General features: G+C 52.2%; 1 protein-coding gene across 10 annotated transcripts; it reads left to right on the forward strand.

Moving 5' to 3' along the window:
• The first annotated feature begins 176 nt into the window (after positions 1 to 176).
• On the forward strand, positions 177 to 25615 carry SLC35E2B (solute carrier family 35 member E2B). 10 transcript variants are annotated; one of them, XM_066270683.1, is made up of 12 exons: positions 530 to 845; positions 1792 to 1862; positions 3248 to 3308; positions 3389 to 3496; positions 13165 to 13583; positions 13721 to 13856; positions 15315 to 15442; positions 17662 to 17782; positions 18642 to 18695; positions 18993 to 19065; positions 19909 to 20054; positions 20909 to 22723. In XM_066270683.1, the coding sequence occupies exons 5-12, from the start codon at positions 13262 to 13264 to the stop codon at positions 21144 to 21146; spliced, it is 1218 nt and encodes a 405-aa protein (XP_066126780.1). In that variant the 5' UTR covers positions 530 to 845; positions 1792 to 1862; positions 3248 to 3308; positions 3389 to 3496; positions 13165 to 13261; the 3' UTR covers positions 21147 to 22723. The 10 variants fall into 10 exon arrangements, with proteins under 10 accessions (XP_066126779.1, XP_066126780.1, XP_066126781.1 ...); XM_066270684.1 differs by having other exon boundaries at positions 530 to 820; XM_066270682.1 differs by lacking the exons at positions 530 to 845; positions 3248 to 3308 and adding an exon at positions 177 to 514.
• Positions 25616 to 26015: the final 400 nt, after the last annotated feature.

Raw genomic sequence — 26015 nt, forward strand, 5'->3', positions numbered from 1 at the left:
CCCTCACTCCGTCGCCGAGGGGAGCACTGACGGCCCTTGGCATACCCCAAGTGCCCGCATCGCTAAGGGAAATAAGGGCGGACACAATCCCTGAGGAACTGGGGCGGCCCATCCGAGACCACCAGCGGCTCAGAAACAGCCCGCAATTTAAATGATGAACTGTTTATTTCTGCAACTTTACGCTTAATATTTTGTGGCCCTGGGTGACCTCGGGTAACTGATGCCATGGGAAGTGAAGCCGCGGATAAAGCACAACCGTCGGTCTCCTTTGACTGGACTTGCCGTCCCCAAACAAGAGAAACAAAAGCTGGACGGGCGAAAGCCAGCCACAGGGTGGGGAGCAGTCCCGCAGGCCGGAAGAGGCTCCGATTTTTCCGCTACGTCACTTCCGAACAGAGTACTTCCGCTGTGGCGGGCCCTGCCCCTGGGCTGCGCTGGGGCGCCGGCCGCTCCATGGAGAGGCGCTACGCGCCGGGTCCCGCTGCCCGCCCTCCCGAGGGAGTGGCCGCGCGAGGTTCTGCTCACCCGGCGAGCTTGCTCGGGGCCCTCTCGGTGTCCGCGAGAAGCCCTCCCGCCCCGCAGCCTCGCAGACCCATGTCCCAGGCGCGCCTCCCTGGCTCGGCGGCCGCGCTCGTTCTCGGCGTTCGCCCATTCAGTGCCGCGCGCCCTTAAGACACCGACGCGGGGGGGGGCGGGGGGAGGGTCGGCCACCCGAGTCAGGGAGGCTCCGTCACGTGACCAGCTCCTCGCGGCCCGCCTCCCAGCCCGGCTGCGGGGACGCGGAGGGTCGGAGGGTCCGAGGGTCCGGGCGGGCTCCTCGGTGCGTGGCTCCCCCGTGCGTGACGGTGAGCCGCGGGGCAGCCGAGGGCATCCGCAGGCTGAGGCCGGTGGTCCCGATGCGCACTGAGACCCCGCGCTGGCTGTCATTCCGCGGCCCATCCGGCCGGTGGGTGACGGGGCCCCGGAGTCCCGCGGCGAAACCTCCCTTATTACGCGCGCTCGGGGTGGGGATGTCTTCCCGCTAGAGGGCGGGCCGCGCGCGGGGAGGCCTCTCGGGCTCCCAGAGGGTCCCCCAGCCCAGTGGCTCCCGGGCCCCCTCGTTGGGAGCCGAAGAGTGATGCTTCCTAAGGTCGGGTATCCAGTGGACGCGGGAAACGCTGAATAAAACCAACGACAACGGTTGCCCTCAGGACCTAAGCCCTGCGCCCTGGCGCGTTCGCAGCCACCGCGCCAAGGACCCCGTCCTTTCCCCGGCGCACCAGTCGGCCCACGCCCCGGAGCTGCTGCCCTCGTAGTGCCCCTGTCGTCCCGAGGCTGTCCCTTCCTCCCAGCGCCCCTAACCCTGAGGCCGCCTAGGGCCGTCCCTGGCTCTCCATCACGCCCCCGTCCGCTCTTTTTCAAGCGCCTTCACCTCATGGCGAAGCCACCCCACCTATTGCCCCCGCCTTGCGGGCCCCACCCGAGGCCACGGCCCGACCCCAGGGCGCTCGTCCGCTTCACGTGAGGCCTTGGCTCCGGTTGCGGAGGACGCGCCGCGGGTTTAGGGGGTGCTACCCTCCCGCGCTGCGCTTGGTTCCCGCAGGGGTGGCCGGCAGGTTACACAGGTGCGGCCTGACGGCGCCGAGGGGCAGTAGGGTCACGGCCTCGGGGGTTATTGCATTTTAAACCCAGGCACCGAAGCGCCCCCGGGATGGACATGGCTCTGGGACAGGTGCAGCCGCTTCCTCCGTTCCGGAGCCGAAGGGCATGATCGCCCACAAATTCATTGCATTTGGTGATTTTTCTGCCCAGGATTTTAGAAAACTGAAAATTAAATAATGGCTGATATCCTGCCGAGTGCTGATTCTGGCGACTGTGGTCTCGTAAGTCGGGTTGGGAAACTCCCGGGCAGGCCCAGAGTTAGTACCCTGGAGGCTTTGGACACACTGCTCACCGCAGCTCTAGAAAATAAAAATCCTTTTATTTAGAGGCGGAGTCCTTGTTCAGCGGCTTTTTAAAGGTTTGTTTTTTTAGTAGCGTGCATGTACTTTACTGAAAATATTTAAAGTTGCAAGTAACATCTTACAGCAAAATGAAACTATCAGACAGCACAAAAAGGGACGTTAGGAGGAATAAAAAGGCTTTTACTTTAAAGAAATCCATTTTGTAGACACTACAAAATGGAGAGAAGCGGGGGGGGGGCAAAAAAATTAACATCTTCAATGCCACACACCCCCAACCATATATAGTTGATGACTTGTGCATGTTATGAACCATTTGTACTTTTTAAATCAGGGCATATTGTACAAAGTTCTTGTAACTTTGCTCCCAATCTATGACAAATGTATTTTTGTCAAAACTTGTAGGGCTACAGTGTGTCACAACAACTGCCAAAGTTTATAACAAATTCCTTCCTGGATACTTGGGTAGTGTCCAGTTTCTGAGCCTTAAAAACAAAGCTGTTTGAATAGCCTTATATGTACAAGCATAGACTTTGTTGGGTCTGTTTCTTTAGGATAAATTCCCAGAGGTGAACTTTCTGAATTACAGCGTATGAAGTCTGTAGACTTTTGGTACACACAGTTTACCTAAAATGCCCCTTTGATAGTTTGAACCAATCTAGATTCCTTGCCGAGCATTTGAGGACATTTTTAAAAATTAAATTTATTGGGATGATATTGGTTAATAAGATTATATAGATTTCAGGAATACAATTCTATAATACATCATCTGTATTGAGGACATCTTCAATTATTTGTTGTAGAACAGGAATTCTTAACCTCGGGCCATTGGGCATTGAAAAATTGGATGGGGAAAAATTGGCGTCTTTATTTTCGCTGAGTTCACTCCAGCTCGACTTTCCTTCAGTGATGGGTGTACCATGATGGGACAGGTAGCATCATGGCTTGGTCTCTGCGTTAGAGCCCAGACACCTTCCCAGCTGGTCCTGAGCCCCTCCCTGCAAGGCTTGGAGGCTGGACCCTGTTTAGGCCGTGTCATGCAGTGCAGCACTTAAATGTAGTAAGAATGTCACAGATTTGTTTCTTGTAATGTCCCATTTCAGCAGAACTGGTTTCCTTTTCGTCTTACATGTGCACATTCTTCTGAGGGTGGGTCCAGACAGGAGAAAGGTTAAGAGCCAAGCCCTGGCCTAGCAAAGGCAGCTCATTAGTTACCTACTCCATGCTGGGTGGGGAAAGCTTACGGTTAGTTCTTGTTATTTGTGCTATCACCTGCAAGGAAGGGAATTCAGACCTTTGTCACTTAGGACCTTGGGTGCTCGAGTGCCAGTGCCCCATGTCCAGCCCGCTCTGCCCAGGCAGACTCAGGTAAGAGTGGCTGCTGGGTATTACAGTCAATTTTTCCTTGTCAGAATAGGGCCACTGACCTTCAATCTTTTTTGGGACAGGACTTCTCACTGGAAGAAACTTGAATCACGTGGGTTAAGGAAGAGCTGTCCCTGGGAACACATGAGCTGGAGTCTGAGAAGGCATCTGTGATTCTGACCACGACCTGGGTGAGTAGAACCATTTGAGCTCAGGACCACCTGACCCCCATCTCTTTCTAGTTTTTGTGTGTGATGCCCAGCACAGCCTCTAAGGGTCTTTACTGCATCCCAGAGTGCCCACTGCTTAATTCTTTTCAAGATCCAAACCAAGCTAATTACCAATGATAAACATTGGTTTCATTTGATCAACCGCTAGCCATGTTGGGAAGACCTGTGTGTCCCTCAGCTCTGTTTATATATTTCTGTACGTTACTTATGCTCACTGCTGTTCAGTATCACGTGTGACAACTGCGCCATTTATATGCTCATGCTCCTGTGAGCAGACAGCTGGTTTCCCCAGGTGTAGTAGTAATGAGCAGGTCCCTGGACATTCCAGCAACTGTCTGTGGTGCACACACTCAGGACTTTCTCCAGGGGAAATTCTCTAGATGGAACTGCTGGTGTGTAAGGGTATGCAGGTGTTTACCTTTTGTCCACCTTGGATATAAAATAGCTAGTTATTTTACTAGCAAAATTACTTTATTTGGGAACAATCGTAGAATTGTAATTCTGGATATGCAATGTGGTGAACCCAAGGCCAGTCTGGAAAACAACTGGAATGCAGTATTCTTGATAGAGGAAAGGAGAAAGTTGGAAGTTTCATTGGAGGAACATAAGAGAGTTTGGGTGTTATGGTGACTTCTCAGGCTGGGCAGCTGTGGCTTCTCATTGGCTGCATTGTTGCTGAGTAAGGAGAAAACTTTCCTCTTGCTGGGGTGTCAAATAAAGTGGGAGGTATGGTGCGTGTGCTCCCTCTTCAGGGCTTTCTAAGGCTATTTGAGACTTTGATTCTTGTTCCCATTTTCAGAGTAATGCTAAATTATTTCCCAAGATGCTGGTACTACCTGTCTACATGTCCACTAACGATATATGAGTTCTTCTTGACCCAGATCTGTCTGACTACTCTAGGTGTTGTCAGACATTGTGCTTGCCACCATGAACCGAGGAAAGTGTCATCTTGTGTGTTTATTTTTAAAATAGATTTTGCTGAGAGGGAGGAAGGAGAGAGAGAGAGAGAGAGAGAGAGAGAGAAAGAGACATCAATTTGTCCCACTTACTTATACATACATTGGTTGATTTCTTCTTGTATGTGCCTTGACTGGGCATCGAACCCATAACTTTGGAGTATCGGGACAATGCTCTAATGATTAGAGTCTAATCAACTGAGCAACCCGGCCAGGGATGCGTGTTTGCTTTCCGTTTCCCCAATCATTAATGAAGTCCCACCTTCTGGTTTTCACGCCCTCTGTGATCCCCTCCCCTTGAGGGTGGACTGGACTCTAGCACTGGCTTCTAAGGGATATCTATACAGCAAACCTGCAGGGAGGCCATCTCTGAGTTGAGGCTACCAAAAGACTTGGCTTCCCTCCTGGGTGCTCCTGATGCCAGGTTGTGAGCTGCCCTTTGGAGAAGCTATGTCAGGCAAGGGATTGGGGTAGGCCTTCCACAAGCAGCCAACAAGAAACTAGGTCACGAACACCAACAACCATGCGAGTGTGCTCAGCACCAGATCCTCCAGCCCCCTCCAGCCTTCAGATGAGACCCCAGCCCTTGCCACCCTTGTGACCCTGAGCCACAGTCCCCCAGAAGAGCTGCTCCCCAACTCCTGAGGCCCAGAAACTGAGATCGTAGCGTTTTTCTTTTTTAAGCTGCCAAGTACAGTGTTTGTTATCTACACAACTGTTAATTGGCCTATTTAGAAAGTCTCCTCTGTGACATGTGTTTTTGCTGGTATTTCCTATTGAGCTATGGGAATTGTTTATATATTGTGAATATTAATCCTTTGTCACTTTGTAACTATCTTCTCCAAGGTTGTCACTTGTCATTTGACTTTGTAATATATTTTGATGAAACAAAAAGTCTTCATTTAGGCAACACATACTCTATTTTGTTCGTGTTTTCTTATATGGGTAATACTTTTTGGTTTTGGTTAAGAAATTCCTTTCCTACCCTAGGATCAGAACGACATTCTCTTATATTTTCCCTTCATCATAAAGTTTTACACTTTCTAGAAAATGTTTGTTTTATTGAATTTAGAAAGAGAGGAAGGGAAAGAGAGAGAGAGAGAGAGGAATATCGTTCCATTCCTATTTATACTCTGACCTGGGATCAAACTGGCAACCTCTGCGTTTTGGGCTAACACTCTAACCCAGTGGTCCCCAACCTTTTTTGGGCCACAGACCGGTTTAATGTCAGAAAATATTTTCATGGGCCGGCCTTTAGGGTGGGACGGATAAATGGATCGCGTGACTGAGGCAAGCGTCAAGAGTGAGTCTTAGACAGATGTAACAGAGGGAATCTGGTCATTTTTTTAAAATAAAACATCGTTCAGACTTAAATATGATATAAATAAAACAGAAATAATGTAAGTTATTTATTCTTTCTCTTCGGACCGGTACCAAATGGCCCACGGGCCAGTACTGGTCCGTGACCCAGGGGTTGGGGACCACTGCTCTAACCAAGCAAGTTATGTGGCCAGGCAGTATTTTTGTTTTGTAAGTATGTGGAACATTGACATGGTTCCAGGAGTCATCACTGTTTAAAAAGCTGCATCTGGGCCCTGGTTGGTTGGCTCAGTGGTAGAGCATCAGCCAGCATGTGGATGTCCTAGATTTGATTCCTGGTCAGGGCACACAGGAGAAGTGACCGTCTGCTTCTCCACCCCACCCCTTTTCTCTCTTTCTCTGTATCTTCTCCTCCCACAGCCATGGCTCAACTGATTTGAGCAGTAGACCCCAGGCAATGAGGAAGGCTCCATGGAGCCTCCACCTTAGGTGCTAAAAAAAAAAAAAAAAAAAAAAGATAGCTCGGTTGTGAGTGGCCCCAGATGGGCAGAGCATCGGCCCCAGATTGGGGTTTTCGGGTGGTTCCTGGTTGGGGAGCATGTGGAAATCTGTCTCTGTATCTCTCATCCTCTCACTTAAAAAAAACAAAAGTTACGCCTGACCAGGCAGTGGCCTAGTGGATAGAGTGTCGGACTGGGATGCGGAGGTCCCAGGTTCGAGACCCTGAGGTCACCAGCTTGAGCGTGGGCTCATCTGGTTTGAGCAAAGCTCACCAGCTTGGACCCAAGGTCGCTGGCTCCAACAAGGGGTTACTCAATCTGCTGAAGTCCCACGGTCAAGACACATATGAGAAAGCAATCAATGAACAACTAAGGTGTCGCAATGAAAAACTGATGATTGATGCTTCTCATCTCTCTCTGTTCCTGTCTGTCTGCCCCTGTCTATTCCTCTCACTGACTCTTTCTCTGTCTCTGTAAAAAAAAAACCCAAAAAACAAAAGTTGCATCTGAGAGCTGTCCCCTCCCCCGCTCCTGTTCTCTTTGCTAAACTTCCTCATGGGTCCACCAGTGCCCTTTGCCCTATGCACCTCTGATAACTGCCGACTGTGGGCGAGACTGTGGGAGACCTCAGTTCTGCCTGGATGCGTCAGTAGCTTCCCTTTGATGTTTTGTGATTTCAGCACAGGGTGTCTCCATGTGGGTTCCCTTTCATTTATTCTACTCACGATACATTGTGATTCCTAAACTCATGTTATCCATCCTTTGTCCAAATGTTGCCTTTTTTTCACCCTTTTAAATAGCCCACCTTCCCTCTCTTTCCCTGCTGGAACTTTTACTCCGTATTTCCTCCATACTTTGGTTTAGGTCTCTTTAATTTTTTAATTCCTATTTTAATTCCATTTGTGCTGTGTTCCAGGTAATTCCCTCAGATATTTTTTTTCCAAACGTAAAAAGTATTTATTAAGTTGTCTTTTCTATTTAACTTACCAGTTGAGGTTTGTTTTTTGTTTTATTTTTAAATTTATTTACTGATTTTAGAGCAAGAAGAGAGAAAAAGCCAGGGAGTGGGGGGGGGTGTGTGTGAGCAGAAAGCATTAATGCAAAGGTAGTTGCTTCTTACATGTGCCTTGACCAGGCAAACCTGGAGTTTCGAACCTGTGACCTCAGCATTCCAGGTCAGTGCTCTATCCAGTGTACCATCACAGGTCAGACGGTCCCCTTTAGCTCTTGACTTTAGCAACCAGCAAACTATTGGATCTGTCTGACATTTTCTCACGATGACATCAGATCTGGGAGAGCTGAGGCCTCTGTCTCATTCCTGCTAATTTATTTTTCTGTGTGTGTGTGTGTGTGTGTGTGTGTGTGTGTGACAGAGAGACAGAGAGAAGGACAGATAGGGACAGACAGGAAGGGAGAGATGAGAAGCATCAGTTCTTCATTGCGGCACCTTAGTTGTTCATTGATTGCTTTCTCATATGTGCCTTGACTGGGGGGCTACAGCAGAGTGAGTAACCCCTTGCTTAAGCCAGTGACACTGGGCTCAAGCTGGTGAGCCTTGCTCAAAGCAGATGAGCCTGCATGCAAGCCGATAACCTCGGGGCTTCGAACCTGGGTCCTCCGCATCCCAATCCGACACTCTATCCACTGGGTCACCACCTGGCCAAGATCTGCTGATTCCTAGTTGGCTCTTTGGGTCAGGGGGTGTCTGCCAGTTTCTCGTGGGTAAAGCTACATTTTCCCCTTTGTAGCGAGGCAGCATCTGGTGGGCAGATGGTGTGTGCCTTTGTCTCCCTGGTTTATCTCAGAGGTTGTGTATTTCATCTCTTGACACCCCACTTTTCATCCCTGACGGTTCTGTGGCTCCTTTGTCTGCCCTACTCCTGTCCATCTCCGAGCTTTAGGACTTGACCTCCTTGGCTCCGTTGTTCTCCCCCCACCCCCAGCTGCCCCGGGGAGTCCCACCCTGCTGGCCCCATCTCAGTGGAGTGACCTGTGACCTTTGATCCTCATCATTGATCTTCATCTACTAAGGCCCTCAGGCCAGAACAGTGCCAGCTCTTCTGCAGAGCTGGATGGGACTGTGGGTGGCTGGCCGGGGCGGGGCCTCTGCTAGTCCACATCAGTCCCCCCAACCTCTGTCCCTGTCTGCCTGCCCTCAGGGTGAAGCCGGAAGCCTCTGGTGAAGGTGAGCATCTGGCTTCTGCTCCCCTGTGATTAAGATTTGGGGGGCCCTTTCCAGTGACTGTTCCCAGTAGCATCTCCTGGGGGCTGCACCTGCAGACTCCTGCCCCCGCCCCTTGCTTCCTTGTCTGGTTTCCTGCCTTTCTCCCTCTCCCATGGGCACGGAAGGTTGACTTGAAGCCTCCAGGCTGCTGGCTGACTCAGCAGCCTCTTTTCAGGCCCTGAATTCCCTTCTCAAGTCTGTCCTTTGCCTGTTCAGTCCCCCAGAGAAGATTCTTTGGTGTCCTGCCCAGGAAGCCACAGCCTGGCCAACTCCCCGGTCTCTGCCAGTCTCAGCCTGGTCACAGCCCCGGGTGGGTCTCCAGTTGCCTCTTCAGAGCGTTTCCTCCTGATTTAAGCCCCTGAGGGTCAGATGGTGTCCTCCACTGCCCAGCTTCTCCCACCTCTGTCTCCCACCTGGCGGGTTTACATTGAAGAGAAAACTACCGGCCGTGGAGGCCTGGCAGTGGTTCAGTGTCTTGTCAGGAAGGAGCAAGACACAGAAAATGTCACTTTCATTTTTAAAATCGTTTTGAGCCCTCGCTGTGACCCTAGAAACACTTGCATGCAAAACGGTAACCGTGCAGACTTGGGGGCCCCATCCCCTCGGCTGGTCGTGCAAGCCAGGTGAGGTCAGCGTCCCTGCACCGGCCACTCTCTCAGTCATCACAGCGGTTCGTCCCTGGGCTGGTGGGCTGTTTGTGGAGGTTCAAGTGTCATGAAAAGATTGTGTCTGAAGAGTGATCGTCTGTCCTGGGCTTTCTGGGCCCTGCTCTGGACGTGGGGGTTGGAAGCATTGGTCCCCGTGTGACTGGGCCCGGGGTCCCTGCACCTGTTGTGGTCCACTCGGGAAGCCCGATGGCTGCCCTGCGTGTGGATCAGAGGACCTGCGGCCCCACTGCTGCTGAGCCCTTGTTGGAGAGGCGCTCCTGGTGAAGTCGGCTCCGGACACCCATAGTTTCGGGACGTGGGGCACACAGACTGGTCAGATCTGCACAGACATGTGGCCACCCCACCCTCCCTTGGTCTCTCCTCCTTCCCTCATTGCAAGTTGATCAGTTTGAAACTGGAATCAGTAATAAAGACAGAGGTTTGGCTCTAACCCGCGGGCTCTGGCCTGGACAAGCTGTCGTGTCTCGGATGCCAGGGCCCCCTGCGGCTCGCGGACACCCTGGCACCGTGTTTCTGATGGTGGGTTTCTGCCAGCTAGTCAGGGTGCTTTTCCCAGTATGAACCTTGACCCTGCAGAGCAGGGTGGACAATAGCACACGCAGTGCCTGTCCATGTGCGCTGTGTGCTTTATACCACGCCCTTGCCACATCAGTGCTGTGACCCCTCCCCTGAGATGCAGAATCACAGGCTCAGGCTTCCTCTTTTTTCCAAGACATTTAATACTTTCGTTTCTAGACAGTATGTGGTGCTCTGGCCAGTTTACCAGCACCTGGGGAGCTGTGTTTGTGTGTTTCCTTCTGTGACGCGAGTTGTCATGCCGGGCCCTGCAGCTCTGGTGCGGGCACAGTGGCAGCAGTCCACGCACATCCCGCTGTTCATTTCCCTGTTGGCAGACATGTAGGCTGTGTTTCGCTCTTGTTTGGCTCCCAACAGAATGTGCTACGTGCAGCTCCATCTGAGAGCAGATTTTGTGAGTGTCTGAAGGGCCCCCAACCCCGGCCAGCCTGGCTGGCCTGGGCCACGTATTCGGTTTCCTCTTTATTCCTTGTTCTCTGTCACTCGCAGTGACTCCTTTTTTTTTTTTTTTTTTTAATTTTTCCGAAGCTGGAATCGGGGAGGCAGTCAGACAGACTCCTGCAAGCGCCTGACCAGGATCCACCTGGCATGCCCACCAGGAGGCGATGCTCTGCCCCTCTGGGGCGTCACTGTTGCATCCAGAGCCATTCTAGCACCTGAGGCAGAGGCCACAGAGCCATCCTCAGTGCCCGGGCCATCCTTGCTCCAATGGAGCCTCGACTGCGGGAGGGGAAGAGAGAGACAGGAAAGAGAGGGGGAGGGGTGGAGAAGCAGATGGGCGCTTCTCCTGTGTGCCCTGGCTGGGAATCGAACCCGGGACTCCTACATGCCAGGCCAACGCTCTACCACTGAGCAAACTGGCCAGGGCCTCGCAGTAATTCTTGATGGTCACCTTGTGACCATTTGGATCTGGGGTGGATGTTTTCAGCCTGGAGCCCGTTGGTGACATTGGCAGCACTGTGGAGGTCTCGGCAGTGTGGGGGGCCTCAGCAGGATGGCCCAGAGCAGTGGCTCCCCTCTGGGCCACACTTGAGAACCAGCAGAGGAGCCAAAAATACCCTGATGATCGTGCTGCCCTGTGAGTCCCCAACCTCAGCGTCTCTCCTGCTGGTTTGCACCTGGGTAGCCGCACACACCACAGCACCAGGACCACACACACCTGTGTCAGGAGGGAGGACATTAGACCCTGCTTGATGTAAACAGCAGCACAGCCTGAGGGTCTGCAGAGCGGACCCTGACCATGGGGGTTTATGCAGGAAATGCTGTACAGCAGTGTTGTGGGCCTGTGTCTGTTTATAAAACAAGGAGAACCTATCAGCCAGTCAGGTGGCGATTGCCTATCCCTTAAATCTGTGACCAGCCTGACCAGGTGGTGGCGCAGTGGATAGAGCATCGGACTGGGATGCGGAAGGACCCAGGTTCGAGACCCTGAGGTCGCCAGCTTGAGTGTGGGCTCATCTGGCATGAGCAAAGAGCTCACCAGCTTGGACCCAAGGTCGCTGGCTCCAGCAGGGGGTTACTTGGTCTGCTGAAGGCCCACGGTCAAGGCACATGTGAGAAAGCAATCAATGAACAACTAAGAAGTCGCAACGCGCAAAGAGAAACTGATGATTGATGCTTCTCATCTCTCTCCATTCCTGTCTGTCTGTCTCTGTCTATCTCTGCCTCTGTAAAAAAAAAAAAAAACAAAAAAATCTGTGACCAGAGCAAACATGATCAAGGCATGTCGGGCCCCTGGGCTTCTCAGTGGGGCGGCATCAGTGGGACTGACAAGGGTCAGGGACCTGCTGCTGTGTTGAACGTACACACATGTGAACTCGTGCTCCATTCTGTGACATGAGAGGGAGAGCCATGGATTGTCCTCGGGCCTGAGACACAGCTCCCTTCTGTGCTGGTTGTCGACCCCGAGAGTGCTGCCTGAGCACTTGCTCCTTACCCTTTGGTTTGGAAACTCAGCGACAGCCATAGGGCACAGTGACACTTGCCATGCCAGATGCTGTTGGGGCCCGATGCTGTTGGGGCCCGATGAGAGGCCTTTTTTTTTTTTTTTTTCCTGAAGCTGGAAACGGGGAGAGACAGTCAGACAGACTCCCGCATGCGCCCGACCAGGATCCACCCGGCACGCCCACCAGGGGCGAGGCTCTGCCCATCAGGGGGCGATGCTCTGCCCCTCGGGGGGGGGGGTCGCTCTGCTGAGACCAGAGCCACTCTAGCACCTGGGGCAGAGGCCGAGGAGCCATCCCCCAGCGCCTGGGCCATCTTTGCTCCAATGGAGCCTTGGCTGCAGGAGGGGAAGAGAGAGACAGAGAGGAAGGAGGGGGGATAGAGAAGCAAATGGGCGCTTCTCCTATGTGCCCTGGCCGAGAATCGAACCTGGGTCCCCCGCATGCCAGGCCGATGCTCTACCGCTGAGCCAACCGGCCAGGGCAAGAGGCTTTCTTTTTTTGTGTGTATTTTTCTGAAGCTGGAAACGGGGTGAGACAGACAGACTCCCGCATGCGCCCGACCGGGATCCACCCGGCACGCCCACCAGGCGCGATGCTCTGCCCACCAGGGGGCGATGCTCTGCCGTGAACAGAGCCACTCTAGCGCCTGGGGCAGAGGCCAAGGAGCCATCCCCAGCGCCCGGGCCATGTTTGCTCCAATGGAGCCTTGGCTGCGGGAGGGGAAGAGAGAGACAGAGAGGAAGGAGGGGGGGGTGGAGAAGCAAATGGGCGCTTCTCCTGTGTGCCCTGGCCAAGAATCGAACCCGGGTTCCCCGCATGCCAGGCCGACGCTCTACCGCTGAGCCAACCGCCCAGGGCCAAGAGGCTTTCTTGAGGGGCCAAACCTGGCGGAGCCGGGCCGCTCCAGGAGGAGCAGCCTTGTGGGGTCTCCAGGGCCAGGGGTCTGAGAGCCACAAGATGGGGAGACGGGCCTGTGGGTCCTGCCTGAGCAGCCAGGATGAGACCTTGGGGACCCGGGAAGGGGTGTATGTGTGAAGGTTTTGGTTTTGTCAACTTTGGGGAGGAGGAACCCCCCTATTGTCCGTGCTGCTGTTTCAGGGCAGTGGGCTAACACATCAGTATGGAAATAAGGTGAATTCAGTATTCATGTTTTTTTTTTTTAATTAATTTATTTATTTATTCATTTTTAGAGAGGAGAGAGAGACAGAGAGAGAGAAGGGGGGAGGAGTTGGAAGCATCAACTCCCATATGTGCCTTGACCAGGCAAGCCCAGGGCTTTGAACTGTCAACCTCAGCATTTCCAGGTTGACGCTTTACCCACTGCGCCACCACAGGTCAGGCAGTATTCATGTTTTTAAAGTTATTTTAAATTGGTGATGAAGAGTTTTAGGGGTGTTAAATGTCATGTGAGTAACACGTTCGCTTTCCTTACATGTCAGCGCACTCCTGCTCTTTGCCGGTAGCATGCCGACAGGGTGCACTGTCCACCGTTCCCTGTCATTGTGGCTGAGATAAGGACGCACCCACTGGGACATCATGTCGGAGTCCACAAAGCCCCCAACCCCGGCAGAGCTGGCCCCAGGCCCCGAAGAGACACCCCGGGGAATGCTGCCCTTCAGCTTGAGCTCTCTGTTTGGCCACCGAAATGAGAAGATCGTTTTCACCAAGAGCGACAGTGCCCCCGAGGAGAGCGTGCTGACTGTCACCATCACCGAGTCCACTGTCATCGAATCAGACCTGGGTGTGTGGAGCTCACGGGCCCTGCTCTACCTCACGCTCTGGTTCTTTCTCAGTTTCTGCACCCTCTTCCTCAACAAGTACATCCTGTCCCTGCTGGAGGGCGAGCCCAGCATGCTAGGTGAGCAGCTGCGCGGCCTGGGGGTTAGGGGTCTGCGGCCAATGTCTGCCCGGGCCGAGGCCACAACCAGGGTGGTGGTGTGGATCTTGGTGCTGCATATGTTTGAGCATGGTCTCTTGCTCCTGTCTCCTCCACAGGTGCTGTGCAGATGCTGTCCACCACATGTATCGGGTGCTTGAAGATATTTGTTCCTTGCTGTCTGTATCAGCACAAGGCCCGTCTCTCGTACCCACCCAACTTCATCATGACCATGCTGTTCGTGGGCCTCATGAGGTAAGGAGGCTTACCGTTGGTCGAGGGTCTTAGCTCTTCACACATTATTTAAAGTATCTCTGTTTATGAGTTACGTCAGTCACCAAACTTAACTGACATTACTGTTAGGTGATTGTAGGTGAGTTTGCAATGCAAACTCTCTAAAGTCTACATTTTAGGACAACAAGTATACCCGGGTTTATGGATCTTTTTTTATTATTATTTTTAAATTAAGCTGCACAATCCTGGCCAGTTAGTTTAGCTGGTTAAGAACGTCATCCGAAAACTACAACGTTGTGGGTTCGATCCCCGTTCAGGGCACACATGGGAAGCAACCAATAAATGCACGACTGAGTAAAACAAATGAATGCTTCCCTTTCCACACCTCCTCTTTCTCTCTTCCTTTCTCTGTCTCAATCAATAAATAAATTTTTAAAAAATTAAGCCCTGGCCTGACCTGTGGTGGCGCAGTGGATAAAGCGTCAACCTGGAAATGCTGAGGTTGCCAGTTCGAAACCCTGGGCTTGCCTGGTCAAGGCACATATGGGAGTTGATGCTTCCTGCTCCTCCCCCCTTCTCTCTCTCTGTCTCTCTCTCCTCTCTCTCTCCTTTCTAAAATGAATAAATAAAATTTAAAAATTAAAAAAAAAAAAAAAATTAAGCCCTGGCTGGATAGCTCAGTTGGTTGGGACATTGTCCCAGAGTGTGAAGGTTACCAGTTCAGTTCCCAGATCAGGGCACATACAGGAGCAACTTTATGTTTCTGTCTCTCTCTCTCAAAAGAAGTAAAAATAAAATAAAGCTGCACATGTAATGCCAACTGACTTTTAATTTTAAAAATACTTTTATTTATTAATTTTCAAGAGCGAAGAAGGGAGAGAGAGAGACAGGAACATCGATCTGTTCCTGTATGTGCCCTGACTGCGGATTGAACCAGCAACCTCTGTGCTTCAGGACAAAGCTCTAACCAACCACACTATCTGGCCAGGGCTGATTTTTAATTTTTTTAAATTGATTTTAGGGAGAAGGGAAAGGAGAGAAAGACATTGATTTGTTGTTCCACTTATTCATGCTATCATTGGTCGATTCCTCTATGTGCCCTGACCAGGGGAGATCAAACCCACAACATTGGCTATTGGGAGGATGGTCTAACCAACTGAGCTTCATGGTGGTGTGGATCTCAGTGCTGCATACGTTTGAGCAGATTCTTTCTGGAGTGGTCACGGAAGTAATGTCATAATGGTTTGAGAGTAACCATGCCTCCTTCTGGGGCTGATGGTCTGGTCATACCAGAACCCCAGACCTCCTTGCAAGGGGTGGTGGTGGGGACTGTTTCCTGAAGGGTGGGGCCCAACATGGCACTGGAGGGGGTGGAGGGTGGTCAGGAGTACGGCCTGCCTGGGCTGACTCCTGGGAGAGTCTGGTGGAGAGCTACAAATGTACTGATGCATCCTGACAATACTTTCGGCTTATTTTTAGGTTTGCAACAGTGGTTTTGGGTTTGGTCAGCCTAAAAAACGTGGCGGTTTCATTTGCTGAGACGGTGAAGAGCTCCGCCCCCATTTTCACTGTGATTATGTCCCGGATGATCCTGGGGGAGTACACGGGTGAGCGGTCCTCCCTGGGTCCCTAGCTCGTCCCCAGCCAGCCACCCTCCCTCTGCCCCCTCTGTGCCCAGCTGGAGGGCACTGGGGCTCCCTCCTACTTCAGTGGGGTGTCTTCCCCTCTGTCCTGGGGCTGCTGGCATGTGCAGAGGTCAAGAGGGGTTGAGTAGGGGGAGAGTGACAAGCAGGTGACCTTGGTGCCATCACTCATTCCAGGAAGGTTGACTGCCTTCCGCCCTGCAAGGTGGTACAGCCCTGGAGCTCACTTCACCTGTGGAGCCCCCGCCTCCTGAGTCCTTCCCCACCCACCAGGTGCTCTCTACTGCTTTTCACTGCCCGCCGTTCTCCTCATGGCCAAGGAACTCAGACTGAAGTCCGTATCTCCAGACCTTAATGACAGGCAGTTTGCTGCCACCTGCATGTTACACACATGCCCATTTTCTAGCCAGCACCCTCTGTGGTTCCAGGTGCGGGAGGTGCAGTACAGTGCCGCAGCTTTCATCTGAGAGGGACTGACACAGGGACAGGTTTGCTTTCATTCAGAAGGAGCGAGATCTAAAGATAAGACTAGGACCTGCCTCAAGGCCGGAGGAGCCACTGAGGGGTCAAGGACACAACCGGGCTTTTCCTGATGATGAAACCAGTCAAACTGAAGTGTGAGCCTGACTGCTCAGCCCCAGAAAAATGCTCGTTTCCAGTGACTTTTTTTTTTTTTTTGACAGAGAGTCAGAGGGACAGATAGGGACAGACAGAAAGGCAGAGAGATGAGAAACATCAATTCTTTGTTGTGGCACCTTAGTTGTTCATTGATTATTTTCTCATATGTGCCTTGATGGGGGTAGGGGTCTATAGCAGAGCAAGTGACCCCTTGCTCAAGCCAGCAACCATGGGGTCATGTCTGTGATCCCACACTCAAGCTAGCAACCCTGTGCTCAAGTTGGTGAGCCTGCACTCAAACCAGCAACCTCAGGGTTTCGAACCTGGGATCTCCACGTCCCAGTCTGATGCTCTATCCACTGCACCACCACCTGGTCAGGCTCATTTCCAGTGACTTTAAAACAGCAAGATCTGGCTTCCAGTTGGGGGGACAAGCTTGTCACAAACCACAAACCAGCTGTCTTGTTGAGAACAAAGAGAAAGTTTTGATGGGATTTAGGCAAGAGGGGTCCGTCGGGAGGCGCTGGAGAATAACCGAGGTTGCAGCACCGAAGACGGCTACAGAAGTGACTGGATGAGAGGCACCTCCCCACAAAGCCCTTAGCCATTCTTGAGTGGCACCTGGCATCTGGCAGAGCAATTTCATGGGTGGCCTTGGGGTGAAGTTGTCTGCCGCCCCGGCCTGCACCCCAGACCCAGAACAGGTCCTCCTGGAGAATGGGGCACATACACAGGTTCCTGTGCTCTTGTGTTTTCGTACATGCTGTCTGTCACGCAGCGGAGCTCCCAGGCAGAGCAGAGGCGGAGACAGGTCCCTGACACCAGGCTCCCCCGTAAGCTCTCGGCCTGGTGACCACGTGGGGCCTGTGTGCCATTTGATTGACTGCTCCCTGAAGAACTTGAATCTCACTCCAGATAGCACTGCCCTAGGACGAGGAGAGGACATGACCATGGCCATGTGAGGTTGACGTGGGTCGTTTGAGGGCTGTGCTTCACTTCCTTCTTGCTAACCATGCAGGGCTTGTATCCTGGTCCACGCTGAATCTCAGAACAAACTGGATGCTGCCTCTGAAACTGAAGTCCAGGCACCCTTCCCAGGGAATGTGGTCTTCCCTGCATCGAGCGGATTGTTTGACCCTTCACGTGAAGGTGTTTTGTTAGATTTCAGAATGAATTGGGAACAAACTCTGTGTGGTTACTCGTGGAGGTCTCCACACACAGGCATTGAAATGCACCCCTCACCCCAACTTTCCCCTTTTTAATACAGGGAGCCCCTCTCACTCCCTGTCCTCATTGGGCAGTGAGGGCTCTGGAGCTCCAGGTGTTGCCCTAGGCCTAGCAGAGACCACCGTGGGGGCAGGGGTGTTCTGGTTTTGAGAGGAGTGGGCTCTTATTCCTCTGCTTCCCTCCTGCACAAAGAATCCAGTGGGCATTTCTTCTGAATTGAGGTGAAAGCCTACCACTCTCCTAAGAAGGGAGAAAGCAGCCGTGGCTCTGAGAACAGTGTCCGGCGCCGAACGGACTAGTCACAGCCAGGCTCCTCCTGTCCGTTCCGTCCTTTTCAGGGCTATTGGTCAACCTCTCCCTTGTCCCTGTTATGGGAGGCCTGGCGCTGTGCACGGCCACTGAGATGAGCTTCAACATCCTGGGGTTTTCGGCTGCGCTGTCCACCAACATCATGGACTGGTGAGTCCCGGGCGGGATGCGGACACGCTGTGAGCTCAGGAAGCTCCGCCTGCTTCTCCTCATCTGGGTGCTGGCTGTTTAAATCCAGAGCAACTTGGACTTCCTTCCCGCGGTTCAAAACAACGTGCGCCTGGTGCTGCCTTTTCCTAAATAGCAAAAACAGTTGGTGCCCCAGTGAGGTCACTTTTTCTGAAAAAAACATGCTAGAGTCCTGGCCGGATAGCTTGGTTGGTTAGAGCTATTGGAGTGATGCTTTAACAACTGAGCTATCCCGCCAGGGCTCGCCTGGACTTTTGCATTAAAGCAAAACAATCTGCTGCTTCTAGAGTGCACAGAGCAGTGTCATTGGCCAAGTGCCAGCCCTGTGGGTCCTGGGGATGGGGCCACTACCTAGCTTTCTCTTTGGCCGTGTGTGTTTCCGAAATCATCTGTCTTGTTTGGGAGTTTATCCTTAATCTTCCAGGGTCTTCGTGGGCTTAGACTGCTGTTGTGTTCACGGGCTCTTATGCTGGGTGCCCCGCAGTGGCAGATGCAGATTTCAGGGAGCTCTTGGTTCAGAGTGGGATTTTGTGCAGTGCTTACAGCAGGGACTTTGGATCCTCTAACACCTGTGAGCACATCTCTCAGCCTGAGTGCCTCGGTGTACCCATCTGTAAAAGGGGGACAGGCATAGTGCTCTCTCGCAGCGAAGCAATCCCCAGGGAACACCCACATGTGCCTGGCTCACAGAGACAGCAGTGGCTGTCCCCAAGGTGCTGCTACCATCATCACCCTTCAGGAGGGACATTTAGGAACGTTGATTTGAGGTTCCATACTAACTTCCTGGATGGACAGGAACCTCTTCTTTTCTCTATTCCAGTTTGCAAAACGTGTTTTCAAAAAAGCTCCTCAGCGGGGACAAGTACCGGTTCTCGTAAGTATCACCACCACCTAGGCCAAGAGGATGCGGTATGCCCGGAGACCTGGTGCCTCCCACTCTGGTGTAGGCCTTTAAAACTGCCCTGCTGACACTTGGGAGGAAAACCCCCCTTTGCCCATGGAGCCAGCTGAAGCTTTTCGCTCCTGTGGCGTGCAGAGGTCAGCTTGGGTGCACGCAACCTTCCTTGTCATTCTAGGGGAGTCATCCCTTCCTTGTCAGTCTGCTTGGGGGTTTTGGTGGTTCTCACTGTGAGTCCAGGCAGAGGCTCAGGCACCCACACTGTCCCCACAGGGCCGCTGAGCTGCAGTTCTACACCAGTGCCTCAGCCGTGGTCATGCTGGTTCCCGCATGGATCTTCTTCATGGTGAGTTTCAGCAGTGGGTGCTCCCTGGCACTTAGCTGCATTTGTCTCTAGTGATCTGGGTGCGGAGTGCGTTACCATTCCAGGTCATGTGGGTGTCTCGGTGTCCTGCTTTGCTGAAATGGGCCCAGTGTCAGTGATGTGCCCCTGAGAAGGGACAGAAAGTAGAACCCAGGCCTGTGTGGGTCTCTAAGATGGGTTTGTGCCCACCAAGGCCATTCCACAGCTGTGGAAGTTTCCTGAATTTCTCATGTGATTTTGCTTTTTAGGCTTATTTATTTATTTATTTTTAAGAGGGAGGGAGAGAGATGAGGAGCATCAACTTGTAGTTGCTTCGTTTTAGTTGTTCATTGATTGCTTCTCATACGTGCCTTGACCTGGGGGCTCCCAGTGACCGAGCCCTTGCTCAAGCCAGCGACCACATATGGACCATGTTGATGAGCCTGTGCTCAAGCTGGTGACCTTGGGGTTTTGAACCTGGGACCTCAGTGTCCCAGGTGAATGCTCTAACCACTGCACCACTGCCAATCAGGCTTTCTTTCTTTCTTTTTTTTTTATAGTAGCCATCCTAGTGGGCATGATGTGTCTCACTGTGGTTTGAGTTGCATTTCCTTGGTGATCAGTGATGCTGAGCTTCCTGTTGAGTGCACACTGGCCGGCCCTGTGTGTGTGTGTGTTTAAGATCTTGGTTGGAGCTGTTCAGCTGCCACCCTACAAGGCTGTTTTCAGAGGGCCCCTCAGTGCCAGCTCATTGGCCCAGATCCCGGGAAACATGTGGCACCATCTTTCTGGGGGACCGTATGAGGAAGATGGGCATGTAGGACGCGTTTCTGTTCTGGCACACAGGACTTGCCAGTGATCGGGAAGAGCGGGAAGAGCTTCAGTTACACCCAGGACGTCGTGCTGCTGCTGCTGATGGACGGCGTGCTGTTCCACCTGCAGAGCGTCACAGCGTACGCCCTCATGGGCAGAATTTCCCCTGTGACTTTCAGGTAAGACAAGTGCATCCCCAGAGACAAAGTGCGTCTAGATTGTTTGTGGAGAAGACCCAAAATTTTGTGTTTCTGAAAAAGATGTTTGTGATTGCCAAGTGACTGTGGTCATATGTCACGAACCTGAAACCTTTGCATATCAGGGCGACACTCTTACCTACCAAGCTATCTGTCCAGGGCCAGTTCTTTTTAAAGAAAAGTTTTTGTTCGTTTGTCTTGCTTTATTCGTATTATAAAATCAATTGTCACTTTTACAGAAAGTTTGGAAGAGGCATAAAAGTATAACATAAAGTTCAAGTTCTCTGTAACCCCAAGAGACAAGCCCTGTTGACATTTCGTGTGTGTGACGTTCACTTTACTTCCTGCTGTGTCTCAGCGCTGTTTGCACTGAAGCAGCGGTCCCCCAGGTGAACTGCTGCTTCTCAGGTGCCACAAAGGGACTGCAGGTGTGTGAGACCTTGTCTCCTTTTTTAGAGAGCAAGCTGAAGTAATTAGGTGTAAAATGTCATAATGTCTATAATTTACTTAAAATTATTTCAGTCAACAGAGGGAGCACCTGAGGCTAAGCGTAATCACGAGTCTAGGGGATGGGAACGCGGCTGCTCAGTGCTGTGCTCCCTCCTTCTCGGTTTGACACCTTTCCCAGTAAAACTGTGCCGCCACCCGAGAGAGAGAGAGAGAGAGAGAGAGAGAGAGAGAGAGAGAGAGAGAGAGAGAGAAGGGAGTTAGTGAAGGGAGTTAGTGAGTGACTGTTAGAGCTTCCGCCGCCCCATCCTGTGCTCACCTGCCACTGGCTTTGGATGTGCCGGCCATGGGGCTAGACGTGGGCTGGAGTCCCTGCCTCTGTCTTGCAGTGTTGCCAGCACCGTGAAGCATGCCCTGTCTATTTGGCTCAGTATTATAATTTTCGGCAACAAAGTCACCAGCCTGTCAGCCGTGGGCACTGTCCTGGTGACAGCTGGCGTCCTACTCTACAACAAGGCCAAGCAGCACCAGCGGGACACCATGCAGAGCCTGGCCTTAGCTGCCAGTCGGATACCAGAGGACAGCACAGAGCCACTGATCCCCAAGGACCCCAGGCCGCACCACTGAGCTCTGGAGCCTCAGCAGGTGCCAGGGCCCCAAGGTGCCGTGTGCAGCGCTGTACCTCTGGCTGACACAGTCCCCTGTACCCTGCATACCCATCCCCATGGGTTAGCTAGGGTGGGAAAGTGGCATGTGCAGCACTTCTGCCCCTTTCTGGGGTTTTCAGTCAAAACCAGTGGGAACTGGAACGGGGACCCCTGACGTCGGCCTCCTGGGGGAACGAGAGCCTGCTGCTGCTGAGCCATTGCCACGTAATGTGAAAACTGCCTCCTGCTGCCCCATGCTAGGCGCAGGAGGGGTTGGGACCACAGGCCTCTGCATGGCCCTTGCTGGGCACATAGGTCCCAGTGTAGTTAGGCCCAACCCTGATTCCTCTGTGGTTGACAACAACGGGGTCAACTATGAAGCCAGAGCTGCGTTCAGGTGCCAATATGACCTGCTCCCTGCTTCCTGCTGATAGAGAGAACTCATCTGCCTCACGCCAGCTGTCAGAGGCCACCGAGGACGCATCCTGCTCCTTGGCCATCTGTGCACAGAAGGCTGGGGTGCCCAGAGCCTGGGCACAGAGGCCACAGTAGCCTGAGACCATGGGGCCCTGCAGAAAGTGGGGAGAACACACCCAGAGCAGAAACAAGCATCCCTGCTACTGAGGCTGGATGCTGGGCCCTACCCTCTTGCCCTGTGTCCAAGGTATCCTCTCCATCTTGGAGCTACAAGCATCTGGTGCACTTAGGGAAAGGTCATTGAAAGAAGGGAAGGACTCCACTCACTTCAGAGTCTGCTGCAATAGCCCCCTCCCCCTTGCTGAGGGCCCCTCACCTGTGCTGACTTCCGGCCCTGGAGGTTGAGGGTGGACATCTGCAGTGTGGAACTTGGGGCAGGAAGATGCTGGTATTTCCTGTACTGGATGCGGCTGCTTTGCAGAGTCCCTGTGGGTGCAGGTGTCTTCACACAGCTGGTCCCTCCTGAATGGATGAACAGGGGGAGGGATGTGAAGAATGTTTGGGGTACTTACCATTTTCATTGCACTGCGTTTAAAGTGACAGTATAGTTTAAAAAAACAAAAAGAAACACAAGCACAGATGGCTTCAGGAATGCATCGTGCACGTCAGGTGACCACACTCTGAATGGTTGCCTGGCTTGGCCTGGCTGTCCCCCCCCCCGCCAGCAGACGGATGACCACGTGGGTATTTGGGCCCTGAGTTAAGCTGAGACTCCCAAAACGGAGGGATTTCTGATGGGGACACTGTCCCTCGCCAGCCAGTCTTCAGGCCCTCTCCTTCGCGCCTTTGACCAGCATTTTACTAAGCCCTGGGGCTTGTCAGAAGCAGCCCTGCTTGGTGAGCAAGCCAGACCCCCTGGGCCCCTGGAGCCCAGCTTTGGGGACTGAGAAATTCACAGAAGAGGAAATTAAGGACTCATTGTTCACTTTCCTTCCTGCCGCTCAGTCCTTGGCTCCCACAACCGGCTCACTGGTGTCCCTGCTGGCTTGTCAACTGGAAAATATGAAAACAGCTTCTTCACGAGGTCAGACCTCTTGGAAACAGAGCAATAATTATGTCTCATTAAGATCTGCCTACTTGAAACAGTTTGCCATGATGATGAATTAAAATGAGAACTTTTCAACGACAAACAACTTTTTTAGGAAGCGGACCTGCAGCCAGAGGACAGGCAGGTATGCGATTGCCTGCTTGACAAGCTCACCTTCCCTGTGAGGCTGTTTCTCACGTGACTGACTTCCCCAGCTTTCTATCTCCTTTCCTCCTTGCCTGCTCTCCCCCCCCAACTAAGGAGGATTCATCGTAGGTGGCCCAGGAGGTGGGGTGTCGCATTGATCTCTGAGGACCAGAGGGAGAGCACTGCTTCTGCAGGGCCCCTGCCTCTGCCCTCACCAACACGGCTCTATGCCGGTTGCTGATCATAAGAAGTAAACAGAAAAGGGGCCCATCTGTGGCCGCCCTGTGGCAGGACTTTCACATTGGCCTTCTTGCAGACTGTCATCTGAGCGTCATCAGAGATACGGCCGCCTGTTTCCGAGTATTGTCAGGAATGTCCAGGTCCTGCACCCCATGATGTGCCCCACCCTCCACTCTCAACCAGTGATTCTCAGCTGGGTTTTTTTTTTTTTTGCATTTTTCTGAAGCTGGAAATGGGGAGGCAGTCAGACTCCCGCATGCGCCCAACCGGGATCCACCTGGCATGCCCACCAGGGACAATGCTCTGCCCCTCTGGGGCGTCACTCTGTTGCATCCAGAGCCATTCTAGTGCATGAGGCAGAGGCCACAGAGCCATCCTCAGCGCCCGGGCCATCTTTGCTCCAATGGAGCCTCGGCTGCGGGAGGGGAAGAGAGAGACAGAGAGGAAGGAGAGGGGGAGGGGTGGAGAAGCAGATGGGCACTTCTCCTGTGTGCCCTGGCCGGGAATCGAACCCGGGACTCCTGCACGCCAGGCCGACGCTCTACCACTGAGCCAACTGGCCAGGGCCTCAGCTGGTTTTGATTTTCTAAATTTTTGGACCAGAAACAAAAGATTTTTCTAAATTATTAGTAAATAAGGCAATTTCCTGCAAAGCTGCTTTTGAGACTTTACTTGTCCTGGGATGTGGCTGGCACTGCCCTTGCTCGGGGCTCACATTCCTTCCATTAGTCTTGTCTCCACCCCTGAGTCTCCCACTTCTCGGGCATTTCTAGGACAGCCCTGTGCCGAGAGTCCCAATGCACAGCCTTGCTTGGCTTTTTGTTTAATGACTGTACAGACATAACTTTTTTTTTTATGAACTTTGCCTAGTTTTTCTAGTATGTTCTTACTGAACTGTCCCGGATATGTGTGCACCAGCATCGATGCTGGGTGTCATTAGCAACATTGGGTCACTCCTGTGTCTGTGGTTGTCTGTGCCTTTGTAAACAAACACTTGAACCAGGCTCAAGGCAGGTCATCTGTTCACATCCATCAATTCTTAAACATGCACAGGTGTCTGGCCTTCAAAACTTCCACTACTGAATGGCATAAAAAGCTTTTGTGTTTGAATTCCAGTAGTCATCATTTCTGCATATCAGCATTCAAGTCATCTGCCTTAGAAAACTGAGAACAGCCTTGCACAACCCACAGTGTGTCTTTAATTTGAGGGGAAAAAAACATGGTGACCAGGAAACAGAGAAAATGGGCTGCATTCGGATGTCAGCAGTGTGGAGCTGTCCTTGTGGACTGCACTCAAAATACTTTTCCCCAAACCAGTGGTTTTGCTTCCTGCTGTGGCACTCTCCTGTGGATGGTCACTTAGACCAGTGAGGGTGACAGACATACAGTATGGCTTTTTAGATCTGCCCATGTGCTTCCATGGGCCTGAAACTATTGTCACTGTTTTCCTGGGCTGGAAAAATTAAACAAGGACATCATTACAGATAGAAATCCTCTTCTCTGCTTTTGCTTTTGATCAACGTCATACTAAAGGGCTTTATTTTTTCCCCAAATACGTACATGTTCTGGTGATTTTCTTTGTTTATAAATAAGAGAGTCCCAGTGTCCCTGATGAATCTGCCAGTTTTTCTCTGTCCTGGCTGAAAAGCCAAGAGCAGAGTGGGGGTCAGCTGCTCATGAGGCAGCCAGGGCATAAAACCTTCAACCTTACTGGCTCTGATTCTGAGTGATGGATCCATGCCCAGATGTCCAAATTGGGTTAGAAACTGTTCTAACTGGCAAAGTCATTTGTTTGTCTGGGTTTTTTAAAAAAGAAAGGAAGGGAGAGAGATGAGAAAGATCAACTCATAGTCACTTCACTTTAGTTGTTCAATGATTGCTTCTTATTCGTGCCTTGACTAGGGGGCTCAAGCCAAACCAGTGACCCCTTGCTCAAGCCAGTGACCTTGGGCATCAAGCCAATGAACTTTGGGGTCCTGTTGCTGATCCCACACTCAAGTCCATGACTCCTATGCTCAAGCCAGCAACCTTGGGGTTTCGAAGCTAAGACCTCAGCATCCCAGGTCACTGTTCCATCCACTGTGCCACCACTGGTCAGGATTTTTTTTTTCCCCTCCCATTTTCATTAGAAGAAAGCTGGCATTAGCAGATTTGCTATTTCCAGACTGTTCACTGCTGTCTGAACCAGCCCAGGGTATTGTGGGACCCACAGTGGGAGGGCCAGGCAGGGATTTTCCCACACTGGGAAACTTGAGAATTATATCAAGTAATCATCTACATCAGAGCCAAATAATCTTTGCTTCCTTCCAAATAAAACTGGGAGATGTCCAAGTTCGGAATGTACACAGTGTTTTGTATTTTGCCTATTTCAGTATTTATGTGACTAGATCAGTACTTTATTAGACATAGTCTGTTAAATAACTGTCACTGTTCAGTTGGCTGTGGTAATGAGTCTATCCTGTGGGTATTTTCCTGTCCTTTTGTCTACATGAAGCCACCATGGCACCCACTATCTGAACTCTTGTTCTGAAAAAAGTAAAATAAAGGTTCAGTGTGTACGTGTTGTTCTCTGCATTGGTGAGTGTGCGTGTGTACCCTCCCTGAACGGGCCTGGGGGGTTTCTCGCTGCGGGCACCCGTTTTCAGTAAGCGGGAGTGAAAAAGTGGCTTCCCGTTAGCAAGAATTCGGGAAGCAAACTAACAGCTAGTCACAAGAAAGTAAACATTTCCTTCTGCGAGGGGAGGAAAGAAACCATTGAGGCCTTTCAAAGGCCCGCAGGCGAAGTCAGGACCTGGACACAGCAGCTCTGCCGCTTTGCTTTCCAGGAGCAGCGCCGAACGCCCGCTCCGGCCCGGGGGGGGGGGGGGGCTTGCGACAGAGACCTGATCGGCCCGGCCACAACGGCCCAGCCGTCGGCGACCGAGACGTCGTCCGGGCTGCGGGGCTGTGGGAGGGTGT

This window comes from Saccopteryx bilineata, chromosome 3 (assembly GCF_036850765.1).
Source record: "Saccopteryx bilineata isolate mSacBil1 chromosome 3, mSacBil1_pri_phased_curated, whole genome shotgun sequence".
NCBI lineage: Eukaryota > Metazoa > Chordata > Mammalia > Chiroptera > Emballonuridae > Saccopteryx > Saccopteryx bilineata.